General features: G+C 28.6%; 2 protein-coding genes and 1 pseudogene across 2 annotated transcripts; 1 reads left to right on the top strand and 2 right to left on the bottom strand.

Moving 5' to 3' along the window:
* Positions 1-211: 211 nt before the first annotated feature.
* On the bottom strand, positions 212-1644 carry LOC111294424 (nuclear transport factor 2-like). Its single transcript, XM_022887718.2, has one exon. It carries the CDS (start codon positions 1401-1403, stop codon positions 375-377), a length of 1029 nt encoding a protein of 342 aa, XP_022743453.2. The 5' UTR covers positions 1404-1644; the 3' UTR covers positions 212-374.
* Positions 1645-2432: 788 nt separating this feature from the next.
* Positions 2433-6790, bottom strand: LOC111293965 (uroporphyrinogen decarboxylase-like). Its single transcript, XM_022887050.2, has 6 exons — positions 6486-6790; positions 5332-5453; positions 4465-4575; positions 4069-4257; positions 3408-3533; positions 2433-3136 (listed from the first exon to the last, which is right to left on the bottom strand). The coding sequence occupies exons 1-6, from the start codon at positions 6586-6588 to the stop codon at positions 2621-2623; spliced, it is 1167 nt and encodes a 388-aa protein (XP_022742785.2). The 5' UTR covers positions 6589-6790; the 3' UTR covers positions 2433-2620.
* A 4481-nt stretch (positions 6791-11271) lies between these two features.
* LOC149515036 (uncharacterized) lies at positions 11272-12568 on the top strand (annotated as a pseudogene).
* The last annotated feature ends 3455 nt before the right edge of the window (positions 12569-16023 follow it).

Here is a 16023-nt window from a genome sequence, read left to right as displayed (position 1 = left end):
TGATTCCAAAAAATTACAAAAAAAAAATTGATATATTAAAATCATAACCAAATATTATATCTCATATAAGAAAGCAATAATTAAATTGAATATAAAAATTACAAAATTCCTTTTTTTTTTTTTTTCCATTGTTATAGGAATTAGGCTAGAAGTATCATGCTGTGATGTCAAATTATTTATACAAATTTTATGGGGATTTGACAAAATAAAATTAAAATTCACAACTTCTAAAATTGCTGCATTTGAATTGAAGAAAGTAAAACAAACAAAATTGAAAATCTATTTCTCATAATGTTTAATCTTAAAACAAGATAAACTAAGTTGAATGTTTTATGATAAAAAAAAAGAAAAAAAAAAAAGAAAGGAAATTCTTATCAATTAGCAGGTCCATTGCCCCCGGTGAAATTCCTAACGCCTTTGAAATTTTTCTGGCCATTGGCATTGCCATTGATGGACTCTTGAGAAAACTTGCGATTTTCGTAATCATTGCGTTTTTTCTCTTCGATATTCAGTTTTCGATTGCCAATTCTGATAAAGGAAGCTTGAATTGCACTTTGTGCAGAGCCAGAAGACTCAAATTGGATAAAAGCAAACCATCTGTTCTGTTTATCAGTTCTAACTTGAACCCCATTACGTTTGATTGGTCCAAAACTCTTGAAAGCTTCATAGAGTTCTTCAGGCTTTGAATCCATGGCCAAGTTCCCAACAAAAATAGATGTTCCCTTGACATTCTCCACATTCCTGGTGTTTTTCTTTCCTTCCAAGCCACTTTTCCTGTCAAGATTGGACTCCTGGGGTGCTTTGCCAGCAGATTTTTTCACTGGCGGCGCCTTAAAGGGAGCGTTGTTTTCATTCAGAGCATTCACCACCGATAGAAAACTCTTCTTAGGAACAACTTCTTCCGGAGCATCATTGGTTGACGCAGTATCATCAGGTGTTGAAGCTGAAAAAGCAGCTGGGACATCTTCGGTAGGAATAGTTTTTGTTTCTTGCTCATCAAAAAATCTCAGAATATCATTGGAGACAAAGTAACCATTGACTCCTTCCATCGGAGCAAGGAGGAAGGATTGATTGAATTTACTCATCTCGTCATTCTTTGTAGTGAAGCAACCAACGACCACAACAAACACTCCCCCGTTTTCGGTGAATTGAGAATCACAAGAAAAAATATCATATTCCTTACAATCCAAGGAAGAGAGGACCTGTTTCTTGATTTCGTCCATGGTTGTGAAGCTGGTCATGGCACCATCAGATCCCACCCGGCTTACCACGCTTGAATCCTGATAAAACTTGTAAAGATCTCCTGGAGAATCACGGAGCAGAAAATAGTACTGTTTGACGAAGGCGGTAGCCACTTCTTGTGGCGTGAAGGATGGCAATGGACATGCCTTTGCCTCAGCCATGAAAAAAGAAGCAGGGAAGAAAACAGAACGGAACGAGAAGCAAAGAAGAAAACAGGACGGAACGAAAACAGAAAGGAAAGCAGACGAAATCAAACAGAGATGTTAAATGGTATGGAAGACTAAAGAGAGGGTATTTATAGGGGAAAAAAAAACTGTGGGGTTTGTAAATCCTAAACCTGTTTGATGTAGAATTCCTATTTGCCAAGGAAACTTAATGGGAGGAAATTTTTGTATCAAAATTTCTGTATTTTAGTGTGGGTCCTTTGTTTATTATTTTTAACTTACCATTAATATGTTCAAATATTTATTGCGGATATTTATTTTCTTTGGAGAGAATTAAAGTGTATACTTATTTATTACAACTCTTTGGAGGTTTGACCAGAATAACTTGTTGGATTTTGCCTCTTGAGAAAGAAACAAACTGATGCTAAATGATTTGAATTTTTTTTTTTTTTTTGGCCAGTGATGCTAAACGATGGATAATTACCCAAAAGAAATTTCATTTGAAAAAAAGTAATTACGGCAAATTTCCAATTCAAAACTAAAAATCTTTTGATACTGTATTCTTGGCTTGAGATTTCTCTCTTCATCATATTCAACGTGACTGAATTCTATATAATTTAAAAGCAGTAGTTTAGATAATATGCAGGTTGAACATAGTTTTGAAGATTGCAAGTTCAGGAAGATTAAGTGGGTGATGTCTGAGTTAAAGGAAATAGAATTGAAAAATTAAGGATAAATTAGGAATTTAAAAAAAAAAAATGGGTACCCATAGATTTATTAAGGTTTTCAAGATTAATAATAATAAAAAAAAAGATACTGACATCAAATAAAAAATATATATATACATATATATATATATATATATGATAAAGGAAATTATAGTAATATGATTTTTTAAAGCTTTTGGTTAGATATAACTAAGAAAACACACACAAGACTTTATAAGATAGCAACATGCTAGAATAAGAATGGCAAGGAACAGCAAAGTAGAATAGACAGCTAGGCAGGACTCTGTGCACTGAGGAGTGATTGCCAAATTTTATCAACACTTTAAGAACCGAAGCTGTCAACAAAAGTTTATTACTGTACTATGTTTCTCCACCAAGGAACAACATAAATACAAATGAAGAATCAAGGGCTGGAAAAAAAAGAACCTAAAGATACAAACTCTACTCAGTAGGAAATTAGTTTAATCCCGTATTGCTTCTACTTTTCTAGTACCTGATTGCTTTAGCAACCTCAAAGAAATGGGCAACATTTTCCTCAGGTGTACCTACTTTAATTCCATGACCTAGATTCAATATATGTTTCTGTCTACCAGCTTTTCTCACAGTATCATGTATCCGATCAGTGATGAACTTCTTCGAACCAAAAAGAACACCAGGATCAACATTTCCTTGGACAGCAATATCATGTCCAAGTCGCCTTCTACCTTCAGCCATGTCAACAGTCCAATCTAAGCTAACTACATCCACACCTGTTAAAGCTAACCTTTCTACCAAGCCCCCAGATCCACTTGCATAAAGGATTAGAGGAAGATCTGGATGAGTTTGTTTTACAGCATCTACAATTTGCTTCAAATAGTGGTGGCTGAACTCCTCAAAATCCACTGGACTGAGCTCTGTTGCCCAAGAGTCAAAAATTTGAACAGCCTGTGCTCCATTGTCAGCTTGGTACCGAATGTACTTTGCCATGGAGGTTGCAAATTTTTGAAGCAAAGAATGAAGTACCTGTAGAAGGAAAATGAGGTCAATAGGAATCCAGTTTATATCATTGTTCCAATGGAGGGTAGTTGACAAATGTTTTCAAAAGCAGAAGAAAAATAAGAAAAATGATAAGTAATCAATTTCTGGCAATTAACTTTGGAAGTAGCACACAACTTTTTATGTTGGTGGCTTAAAATTCGTTTCTTCAGTTATGGATGCTATTCAAGATGAAAACAAAGAAGACAAACTTCACTCCGTTTGGTCTCAAATGCTAGAGAAAGAGAACTTAAACTACCTTGGGTTGAGAGAAGGCCAATCCTTTTATTTTGGTGAAGTGCTTTGATGAACCACCTTCAACCACATATGATGCTAGAGTGAACGGAGCACCAACAAAACCCAGAACTGCAGCTTTGTTATCTACCTGGCAAAGGAAGGAAAAGGGATGAGTCTATGCGGCTTTTACATTCACGGACCCACAAGTAAAATTGAATAGGCTAGTGAATTATAGGTGTTTCTCCACAGTTCTCAAAGAATCAAACACCATCCTTATTTAATATGATAGTTCAAAACAATAGTAAAAGTTAGATAATTAATTATTTCTAAACATAGAGAGGAAATGCAAGGGATTAAGAAAGGCTTCGGGGATGATTACATTGAATTAAAAAATTAGGCATCATTGAAGCAAAAATACTACTGCAGAGAGGCCTAACAGTAACCTTTCTGTTTGGGAACATTAATGTTAGCCATCTTTAATTTTAGTTAACATTGTTGTTTAACTCCACTATTTGTTTGCTGTTCCTCCCTAAGAACATTCCAAATGCACAACTGATTGTATGCCGAATGTCCATATGGTACATGGCCAGACATGGATGTTTCACTTATGTAAGAATGAACTGAAAATAAGGGGAAAAATAAGAAATTCAAATTAAGATACAATAGGAAATGTAAATATAGACCTCTCTCCTCAAGATTGTCAATGCTTCACCAACATATGGTACTGAATCCTCAGGATTGAATTCTCTCACTTGATCAACATCAGCAGCAGTGGCTAGAGGATTAAAGATAACCGGACCTTTACCTTTCACAATGTCAAAAGGTATGTTCATCCCAGAGAGAGGAGTAAGAATGTCTGAGAATAAAATCACCTGTCATAATACACGATTGATTCAAAAAGATACTAACTTGCAATCTGCAAAGAGCAACAAGAATATGATAAGGAGAGAGGGGGGGGGGGGGGGTAGGGGGATTGGCTTTCTTGTCAAAAGAATGTAAAAGTCAACTGAAACTTCTCTATACCATAAATTTTCATTCAAGAAAAATTATTAGAAGGATTGCAAAAAAAATTTTCTTACCCCATCAGGCTTGAAAACATTCCACGGCTGCAGTGAAATCTCAACGACAAGATCAGCATTTTCCGATCTTTCACGAAAGGAAGGATACTTTTCACAGATAATTTGATAGCTCTACAAGATGAAACACTCAAAGTAAGACAATTGAAAAGGAGATGCGATATGAAACCAAACAGGAATGACCTATTCTCTTCTTTGAGATGCAAAAAGGAGAGATACAAATATTGAAATTACAAGAAAGAAACATGGGTTTCAAGTCAAAATGATCTACATGCATGTGAATAAGATGTGATGTAAAAGATAGCACCAGAGCATAAGATTAGCAAAAAGCCAGCAAAACTAGCATATAAATGGCAAGTGAAACAATACCACAAAAATATTGAAAAACATCTACTTTTCATTTCTTCTTACTCTCACAAAAGCATTAAAAGCAAGGGATTTAGGTAAGTTACTAAAACCTAGCAAGTTCTATATGGCTATTTTTTAGGAAATTTTCTTTCCACATCATCAAGTGATCTACTCTCTCTTTTCTTTTCTTTCCTTTTTTTTTTTTTTCATTCTTTTTTACTCTTAATTATTAGAACTTGGAAGTTGGAGCCTCCTTTAAAAAGAACACCGTGTCTAGGAATTAAGCTATAACTTTGTCCACCATAAAATCCTCATTTTGAAATATCATATAGCCTACTGTGATCCTTCTCTTAGATTATTAAACAAAATAATTGATAAATCTTTTTTTTTTTCAAAAAGGGTTTGATAGCGGAAAAATTGAGCAGATGTCTAAAATTTATGATTGAGTTATGCAATCTCCAAAGCAAATGCATCACATGAAAAAAAAAATTCTTTTGGAACCACACAGATTTAAGAACCTGCCTTCATGTACCTCCCTGCTTGCCTCATAAGCCAAACTGGTGGTCTTTCAACGTCATGCCCTCGAACAGCATTGAGCAACAGGGGTTCAGCAGCAGCAGTAGCTTTTGGTTCTACTACAGTCCCTAAATGAGAATTTTACAGATAAAACTTATAAATCAGCGATTTTCAGAAAAACTTACATATGGTTCAACATAGCAGTCAGGCCTGATCAAAGACAGTAGTTGAGGAATAAGAGTAGCAGGGAATTAGCAGTATGCATGAATTTGTTCAAGGATATATGCAATGCTCACACCAAGGGGACGCTAATGTAAGGAAGCTATCAGAATATGTCACGCTGAAATTAGACCAAAAGAAGGAAATTTCAACCAGAACATTATTATTCACTTTTTCTCAATCAATTATCAAACATCAAACATGCCACCATAGCACAGAATTGTATTGATCATGATCATGATCATGATCATGCATTAGTAACGAGCATGCTACTCAATTTTTTTTTTTTATATTACCAGAAAAAATAAAAAATTAAGAATGATGACAGAAAATGAACAAAGAACGTAGAATGAATTCTTTCCCCTTTTTTTCCTCCATTTTCCCCAAGAGAAATTAAAAAAAAAAAAAGTCCCAATGTCTTTCTATGCTATGGTTGTTCTCATTTGCAAGAGGCCATTGTCCTCTCATATTGTCATGGTCTCGTCATCATAGCTAATGGTGATTTCAACAAATTCCTAGTTCTACCCTTCAGCATTCCTACTCAAATTAACCATTCCCAATACTTCAGCTTAAACTTATACATTATTAACTAATCACCATGAAATCTAACAATGGCTTCTAAATCTCACACCTGATATTAGCCCATTGATAATTTCAAGCCACTTTTCCAGAAAGAAGCCCCTACATCAAATGAGCTTCATTCACTAAAAACATAGTTGCATCTCAATTAGATCCCATGAACCCATAACTAAAACAAATTAAATAACACAATTCAGCTTAGACAAAAAGGTTTACAGACTTAGGCCCCTAATTTTCTACAATTCCAAAAATTCTATACTTGGTCTCTTGCCACTAATAAAAAAAAACAGAAAAAAGTAATAAATAAAATCTTAACATTGGAAACCAAAACTGAAAATTAAAAAAAAAAAAAAAAAGAGTACCTCCAAGAGAACAGTGGATGAATCTGGGCTTAGGATTGGACAAAGATGATCTTTTTGGAGGGACAAAAAGAGAAGTAAAAGAAGAAACTGAGCTACAAGACATTGTTTTTGGTTTCGATTAGAAGTGCCTGAAAAGTTTTAGTCGTTGGGTTTGTTTTCAAAGCAGGGTCTCAACTCTTAATTCATCTATGAAGTTTCTTCCATCCTGCTGGGTCTTTGACAGGGCTTAGATAAAACGAAGATAAGGAAAATAAAAATAGGTAATCTTTGGAGATGCCCCGAATGTTGTCTATTTTTGCCACCTCAGCTTTACTTTTGTCAAAGTACTTTACTTATTTTACTGTAGCCCAATGCCCCATGCCCAATGCCCCAATGTCAAGCCCATTTTGTGTACTGGTTTACTTACTTTTTTTTTTTTTTTTTCGCATTTTCCACTTTTAAATTTCAATCCCCAAATCTCTCAAAGCTACTTTGAATTCCGAGTTCTGTCCTTCGGTTTTCAGACAGCTTGCGAAGTTCAAGTCTTTTACTCAAAATCCGAGGATTTTTATAGTAAGTTTAATTTTTTTATTCTTACAATAAGGTCGATAAATAATAATTATTAAATTTATATAATTCAATCTTAATTATTAATTAAATTTTAAAATAAAAAAATGAAACTTATTTATCAAGTAATGGGATTGTAAAACAAAATTTATAAAATTTTATATATAATTTAAATAATATTCACTTTATGTAATAGTTTTTTATTTTTTATTTCATTGCATGTTTATTAAATTACTTAAAAATAAAAAATAATAATTAAAAATTTTTAAAAATTTTTTTTAATGTAATTGATATCTTCGAAAATAGCTAAAAAATATTATAAAAAATACTTTTAAAGAAATTAAAAATATTAGCATAAAATTCTTTCAAAGAAAAAAAATTAACTTAAAAGAATTTATATTTTAAATAAAATAAAAAATTATTAACATAATCAAATGAGAGAAATAATGAAATTTATATCAATTTTATGTAAAATGAGATAAAAAAGTCATAACATGTTAAAAAATGAGTTATAAAAATTTTAAACATAATTGAATGTAAGAAAAGCTTTAGAAAAATTATTTTAATGAAATAATTAAGTTAACAACATAAAATTTAAATTAATTATTTTTCTTATAAATATATAAAAAAAAATAGTTAAAAATACTTTCATGGATAAAAATTAACATAAACGAAATGATATTTAAAAACAATTAATTAAAAATTTATTAACATAAGCATGTTAGAAAAATTATAAAATTTGTATCATTTAGCATAAATATATTAGAAGTATCATAACATCTAAGAAAAAATTATAATAATTCTAAACTTAATGAAATAAAAAAAACAAGTGTAAAAAGATTTTATTATAATATAAATACTTAAGATAGCAATGTAAAATTTTAATTAATTATTATTCTTATAAATATATAAAAAAATCAAATAAATAAAAAAATATAGATAACATGGATAGCTGAAAAGAAACGTAACATTCATATTATTTGATGTAAAATGGGTAAAAAATTTTATAATACACTAAAAAAGAAATATGACAATTCTAAATATGTTAAAAATAAAAACAAACGTAAAATATATTATTGTAATGTAAATAATTATGATGGCAATGTGAAATTTTAATTAATCATTGTTTATACATATATATATATAATAGCTATAAATTAAAAAAATAATTTGATAACATAAACAAATATAAAAAATATAAAATTAATGTCATTTAGTATAAAATAGGTAAAAATATCGTAATGTACCAAGAAAAAGTTATGATAATTCTCAATATAATAGAAGATAAAAACAACTGTAAGAAAATATTATTATAACGTAAATAATTATGTTAACAATGTAAATTATTATTATTTTTTAAATATATAAAGAAAATAGCTAAAAATTGAAAAATAAATAGATAACATAAAATGAGTATATTTAGTATAAAATTAAAAAAATATATCGTAACATACTAAAAAAGAATTATTACAATTTTAACCATAATTAAAGGCCAGAACAATCATAAAAACAAATTATTGTAATGTAAATAATTAAGTTGTCAACATAAAATTTTAATTAATTATTTTTTAAAAATATAAGAAATAGCTCAAATTTGAAAATATTGATAATATAAATAAGTGAGAATAAATATAAAATTAATATTACTTAGCATAAAATAGGTATAAATTGTCGTAATACACTAAAAAGTGTTATAACATTTCTAAACATAATGGAAAGTAAAAAGAATAATAATAATATATTATTGTAGTGTAAATAATTATGTTGGCAATATAAAATTTTAATTAATTATTATTTTGTAAATATTTAAAGAAAAGTAGATAGAAATTAAAAAAATAAATTGATAAAGTAAATAAGTGAAAACAAACATAAAATTAGTGTTATTTGGCCTAAAATAGATAAGAAGTATGGTAATATATTAAGAAAAAATTATGACAATTTTAAAAGTAGTGAAAAAAATAAACAACCGTAAGAAAGTATTATTGTAAAATAAATAATTATATTGACAACTTTAAATTTTAATTAATTATTTCTTGTAAATATATAAGAAAATAGCCAAAAATAAAAAAAATTGATAATGTAAACAAGTGAAAAATGTAAAATTAGTATCATTTGATGTGAAATGGGTAAGAAATGTTGTAAAACATTATGAAAGAGCTATAATAATTTTAAATGTAATGAAAAATAAGAACAACAATAAAAATATATTATCATAATATAAATAATTATGATACCATTGTAAAATAATAATTAATTATTATTATTTTTATATATATAAGAAAAATAGCTAAAATTAAAAAATAAATTAGTAACATAAACAAGTGAGAAGAAATATAAAATTAGCATTATTTGATATAAAATGAATAAAAAGTGTTATAATACACCAAGAAAGAGTTATAATAATTTTAAACGTAATGAAAGATAAAAACAATCGTAAAACAAAAAAAATTATTGCAATATAGATAATTATGTTGGCAATTTTGTAATTTTAACTAATTATTATTTGTTAAATATACAAGGAATGTAACTAAAAATTGAAAAATAAATAGGTAACGTAAACAAGTGAAAAGAAAGGTAAAATCAATATAATTTGGTGTAAAATGAGTAAAAAAATTGTCATAATATATAATGACAATTCTAAACATAATTAAAGGTAAGAACAATTATAAATAAGAAACTATTATAACGTAAATAATTAAGTTATCAATGTAAAATTTTAATTATTTTTTTTTGTAAATATATAAGGAAAATAGTTAAAAATTAAAAAACAAATTCGTAATATATACAAATGAGAAAAACATAAAATTAGTATAATTTGGCATAAATACGCTAAAAAAAGTTATAACAATTCTAACCATAATAAAAATTAAGAGCAACCATAATAATATATTATTGTAACATAAATAATTATATTCATAACATAAAATTCTAATTAATTATTATTTTATAAATATCTAAGAAAAATAGCTAAAAATTAACAATAATTTGGTAACATAAATATGTGAGAACAAACGAAAATTAGTATATTTAGCTTAAAATGAATAAAAAGTGTTGTAACATGTTAAGAACAAGTTACGACAATTATAAAAATAATGAAAAGTAAAAACTACCATTAAAACCTATTATTGTAAAGATAATAATTATATTGATAACGTAAATTTTTAATTATCTATTATTCTTTTAAACATAAAAGAAAAATAGCTAAAATTACAAAAATAAATTAATAACATAAACAGGTAACAATAACGTAAAATTAATATAATTTAGAATAAAATGGGTTAGAAGTGTCAAAACACACTAAGAAAAAGCTACAATAATTCTAAATATGATGAAAAGTAAGAATAACAGTAAAACTATATTATTGTAACATAAATAATTATTACAACAATGTAAAATTTTAATTAATTATTGTTATTGTATATATATATATAAGGAAAATAATTAGAAATTAAAAAATTTTGATAATGTAAACAAGTGAGAGAAAATGTAAAATTAGTATCATTTGACGTAAAATAAGCAAGAAGTGTTGTAACACACTAAGAAAAAGTAATAATAATTCTAAACATAATAAATGATAAGAACAACCATAAAAAAGATATTATTATAACATAAATATTTAAATAAATAACGTAAACTTTTGTTTGATAAAAATACATCAAAATTTGTAATCTAATAAAATGGTACAATGGTAACTTTCATTTTTATGATTTATGTTAATAAATTTCTAAGACTAAAAAGAAAATCATACAAATAAAATTGTAAAATATATAACATAAATAACTAAAAAATAATTTTAAGATTAAAAAGATAATGTAAAATAATTGATATTTTAAAACTAAAAAAATAAAAATTACTAAAATGAATACTAAAATTTGTATTAATTATTGTTGTAATATTGTTATATGTTAATAATGAAGAAATAACAAAAATATTATTTATTATAATAATATATGACATAACTATAGTTGAATTTTTATTTTAATGTTATTATTTATAATAATATATAAAAACAAGTATAAAATACATAATTTGTAATTTTTTATTTGCCAAATAAATAAAATAATTTTTATATTTTTTATTGACCTATTAACGTGTTCCACCTTTTTTCATTGTTTTTCTATTTTTTATAATTTTTTATAATTTCTTATAAAAAATCATGATATCTCATAACCTTAAAATAAGTTCCGATTAATTGTTAGCTTAGCATACCAAAACCTTCCAGAAGATCTTTCGAACAAAAATGAAATGTAAGAAGTGGTCAGAGCTTGAAGAACAAACCCTTTTGTCCGAATACTCTGATCTTCTCAATTTAGGAACTTAAACCAGAAAGAAAAAGTTCAAGCCCATAGCTGACCATGCTAACTCAGTTCATCATCTCCAAGATCCTGTTACTTTTCCTTTCATATGGTATTAACGTAATGTGTCTATTAAGGTTCAGAACATGAGGCACCAGTATTTGGAGGTGAAGCAGAAGATTAGGATTTCAAAGGATGAGTTTAATTGGAAAGACGGTGAGAATCATTCGGAAAATTTTTTGAAGTATAAAGGGGTTCTTGGTGATGTGGAACTTGAAGTTAAAGGGAAGAAGGAAGTGAAAGTCATGGTAATGGGAGAGATTTGTTCAAGGATTGTTGTGACTTGGGTTTTGGAATTGATAATGAAGCTTTTGAGGAAGAGGAAGATGATGGGGATGACGGCGAGTTTGGAGGAGAGAAGGAATTCGGTGATATTGGTATTTCTCGTGTTCGAAAATCAAGGAGGGTGTAGAAGGAAGTAAGGGATTTGTATTGCTTGGAAAACAAGTTTGTAGCTGAGAGATGTGGTGACGAGGGAAGAAAAAAGGAAGGAAAGAGAGTTTGTAAGAGAGAAAGGTGAGAGGAAGAGGGAGCAAAAGAGGAGGGAATTGCAGTTTGGGAAGGAAAAGTGGTGGAGTGAGAGGGAGGAGATGACGGAGGATAGAGAAATGGAGTTGGAGGAAAGGGAGTTGGCTTGGGCTAGGAAGAAAGGTACAGAAGATTGAGGTTAGAGAAGGAATTGGATGAGGAGAGGAGGAGGAGGAGTAGTGGAGGATAAGCACGAAGACAAGGAGATGGAGTGGAAAGATAGGTAGGTGGGATTGCAGATTGAACATGGGAAAGCAATGATGCAAATACATATGGATACATGCTAGAACCAAATGCAGATTTTTGGGGCTATGGCTAGGCTTGTTTGTCAGTTTTATGGTTCAGCAAATGATGGGTTAGCAGCTGGTTAGGGGGGGAGTTGCCTCCTCAAGTTTTGCAAAATTTGCAGCATCCTGGAGGATTAGGTGACAATGGGAAGCCCGATTCCAATTCTTCTTCTCATCTAGGGAATAATTCAAGCACCTTTATGTATAATTATGTTTCTGAAGCCCAAATAAAAAGTGAAGTTAGTTGACTTTTATTAGTATACTGTATATGATAACTGGATACAATAGATTCTGACTCTTAACTTCGGTAGCATTGATTTTTTATGGTACAAAATTATGCAATTTTTGCTTAGTTTTAGGATGATGTTAGACATTTCTTTGGAATGTGATATTCTTTTCCTCTTCTGATGTTTCAATTAGTGCTCTTTTTGACATTCCTAACTTAAGGTTTCTGATTAGTTGATTTTTCTTATTAAAATGGATAATGCTTGATGGGATAGCAAATTGATCATTATTTTTACTTTATGGTGAAAAAAAATTACATCATACTCAACTGAAATTAGTTTGTTTTTAGTTTTCCTCTGCCTACTGTTAAAGCAAAAATGTACCGGATTTTTTTCTATTATTTGTCCACAAAGCTTGAGCTAGTTTTAATTCTATATTGAATGATAGAAGAGAGATTGTTATGACACCAAATAGAATCAAGGTTAGCTTTATACTGGGTTTTCTCTGGAACTGCATAGTTATTAAAAAGACAAGAAAGCAAAAAAAAAAAAAAAAAAAGGAAGTGAAGGGGAAAAGTGAGATTTTATCTTCCTCTATGAATAGTTTTCGATATCGAACCAGTACTCATTTGCATGCTAAGTAGAGTGCAAGCAAACTATGGCCTTTTTTTCCGATCTTTTTTTTTTTTTTTTTGTAAACTGAGCTTGTACGATTGTGAACTGTTATAGTGAACTTGGTCCTGAATCTATTCATGTGTTATTGAAATAATTATATGCTTGTTTGCATCCAAAGTCAACATTTTTCCTGATACTTAATTGTGTTATCTGGGTACTTTGAAAGATTTGAGGTTCTCCGACGGTGGATATAGACATTCAATTTATCTGGGAGGTTGGTTTATAGGGAGACGTAAGCATGAAAGTGTACAGTTAAAAAAAGGGAAATTGATTCAGAATACACTTTAAATTCTTGTGTGCTCTAATAATTATATTACCCTCCTAACCAGGTTAATCAATATCATAATATTGGAGCTTGAAAGTAGAAATATCTCTGGCTAAAAGTATTGCAAGGTAAAAGCAGTAAAACCATACTCGTTTTCAGGAAAAAAGGGAATTTATTTTCACTGATCCTGCACAAAATTACAATTGCCATCTGAATTTTCCAAAGATTTACGGTTCAAACATTTATATTTATTGTGAAGTTCCACCATGCTGAGAACTGAATTAACCTATCAACTGTACAATCAAATGAATGACATATGACAAAACATTTTCCTAACAAGTGAATGTAAAATGTAAACAACTCTCCTACCTCTTAATTACAGGGACAAATTTAGAATGCAGGGGAGGAAGGTGAAAAGTTAATTAGAATATGGTATCAACTGTAATCTTCATTTTTGGGGGAGACTTCTCAATGATCTGTTTTTGCCGGTCCATGAAGGAACAAACCTTAATAGCAAATAATCTCCTAAGATCAATCACTGAAAGCTCATTAAAGTTACCAACTACAAGATCGGCCTGCTCCAGATCATACCTGCATGTTTTAATGTCAATCAATTTCTGATCATTACATGATTTGTATGTTTCAGATGGCCTTCCAACTACAAGAACAAACTAAATTAAAAAGTACACAACTATGAGAAATAGGTTCCTTCCTAGCAGATGGTGACTCAACATATCAACCCCAAATTAAATAGGACAAAGTTTGTCACCAATGTGGTAAAGTTTCATGTACCGTCGATTTTTTGTAACGTGCAAGGCAACATTAGATCACCAGGGTTAAGGCATCCCCTACATTGTGTTTGTTTTCTATGACATTTAGCATGTAGGAAATGGTTGTTGATTGACTAATATCTTATATCTGAGAAGGTTTTGACATGATACATGACTGTTCAGATGACTTCTCTTATAAAATGGCAACAAGAGTACAACACCCAATGAACAGGTCCTTTCTTCTTTTCACACCTCTCCTTTGTAGCTGCATTTCTAGCAAAGTATGGTATGGTCAAGGACTTACGTTGTGAATAATGGATAATTTTTGAATGTGTGATCTTATCTTCGACTAGTGAATTAAGTCGACATGGCTTCCATTATACTTCCGTAAAAATGCTTTTGCAATACTTCTATAAATTAAGTAAGCTTTTTGCATTATTTTCGATATGTAATCTTGTTTATTATATTATAAATTATTCATCAAATGGGTTAATTTTATTATATATATATATATATATATAGCAAGAGATTAAATTTGGTCTTTTTGAATAATAAAAGATTATTATGAAATCTATTGAGATAAAACTAAATTTGATATTTTAAATTTAAAAAGACATATATCTAAATTATTAAAAAATTAATTTTAAAAAATAAAAGATATATATATTTAAATTATATATCTAAATTATTATAAAATTAATGTTAGATAACTAATCATTTTTAAATACTTCTATTTATCTAATAAATACCATAAAATTATTAGAAAATTAATTTTAGAAGAAGAAAATTAATTTTAGAAGACAAAAATATATATTTAAATTATATATATGTAAATTGTTAGTAAATTATTTTTGGATAATTAATAATTTTAAAATATTTTTATTTATTTGATTAGTTTTAAAAGATAAAAAGATATATATTTAAATTACATATATAAATTATTAGAAAATTAATTTGGTTATATATTTTTTAGATTTTTAATTTTGAAAAATATATCTCTAGATTGATTTGGTTTGCCAATTATAATTTGAATAATTTTAATATTTGAATAAATATAATATTATGCAATTTGTAATTAAAAAAATTATACTCTTTAAAAATCTATCTTATATGTCATTTAAAAAGGTTATCCATATAAGCGTTCATGTAGCAAACTTTATCAGGTATTTATGTATGTTGTAATATAATATATATAAGGCATGATCAATTTATACCAAAAAAGTTTTACATGTTCTTATACATTTTTCTTACCATTAATTTCAATAGATCTAATGGATAAGAGAAACAAATCAAAAAGATAAAAAAAAATATTTAGGTAAATTATATAAAATTACCTTGTGGTTTGAAGCAGATCGAAAGTGACTCTTGAGGTTTAAAAGTTAATACTTAACTATCTTATGATTTATTTTATTATTCTTTTGCCCAAAATTGTAATGGTTTTTGTTTTCTTTTCAAAATTTTTTCTAGTTTCTATTTTCTCTCTCCAACATTCTCTAATATTCTCTCTAACTTATTTCAATGCAACTAACACCAAGAACAAAACCTAGTTTCTGATGAAGCCCATCGTAGCCTTTACCAATCATTGTCGATTTCACTACCTTTGCATCACTCATCATTTACTGTGCTATCAATTGATCTTTTCCCTCCTCATTTTTTTGTCTCTATTTTAAAAACCAAAAATTTCCAAAAAATTAAAACCGAAACCCACAGAAAAAAAACTTTGCTGATGAGTTGTTGTGGTTATTATGTAGATTTGTAGTTGCTTTGTGAGTTTACTAGGTGTGGGTAATTCATGGTGGATTTAGGCTCTATAGGTTTTTCTAATGACAACTAGCTTTGTTTCTAGTTTACTTTAAGGCTATTTGCTCTGTTGATGATTGTCCCTAGA

Source organism: Durio zibethinus, chromosome 14 (genome assembly GCF_047325235.1).
Source record: "Durio zibethinus cultivar Kanyao isolate XHJ-2024 chromosome 14, ASM4732523v1, whole genome shotgun sequence".
NCBI classification, from domain to species: domain Eukaryota; kingdom Viridiplantae; phylum Streptophyta; class Magnoliopsida; order Malvales; family Malvaceae; genus Durio; species Durio zibethinus.
This window is presented reverse-complemented; position numbering and strand designations above follow the sequence as displayed.

Coding starts and splice junctions, on each gene's coding strand:
- LOC111294424 (XM_022887718.2), bottom strand. CDS start 1,403: ATGGCTGAGGCAAAGGCATGTCCATTGCCATCCTTCACGCCACAAGAA.
- LOC111293965 (XM_022887050.2), bottom strand. CDS start 6,588: ATGTCTTGTAGCTCAGTTTCTTCTTTTACTTCTCTTTTTGTCCCTCCA. Junction 4,576..5,331: donor AAGCAGGGAGGTACATGAAG/GCAGGTTCTTAA, acceptor TTCATCTTGTAG/AGCTATCAAATTATCTGTGA. Junction 3,137..3,407: donor TGGCCTTCTCTCAACCCAAG/GTAGTTTAAGTT, acceptor TTCCTTCTACAG/GTACTTCATTCTTTGCTTCA.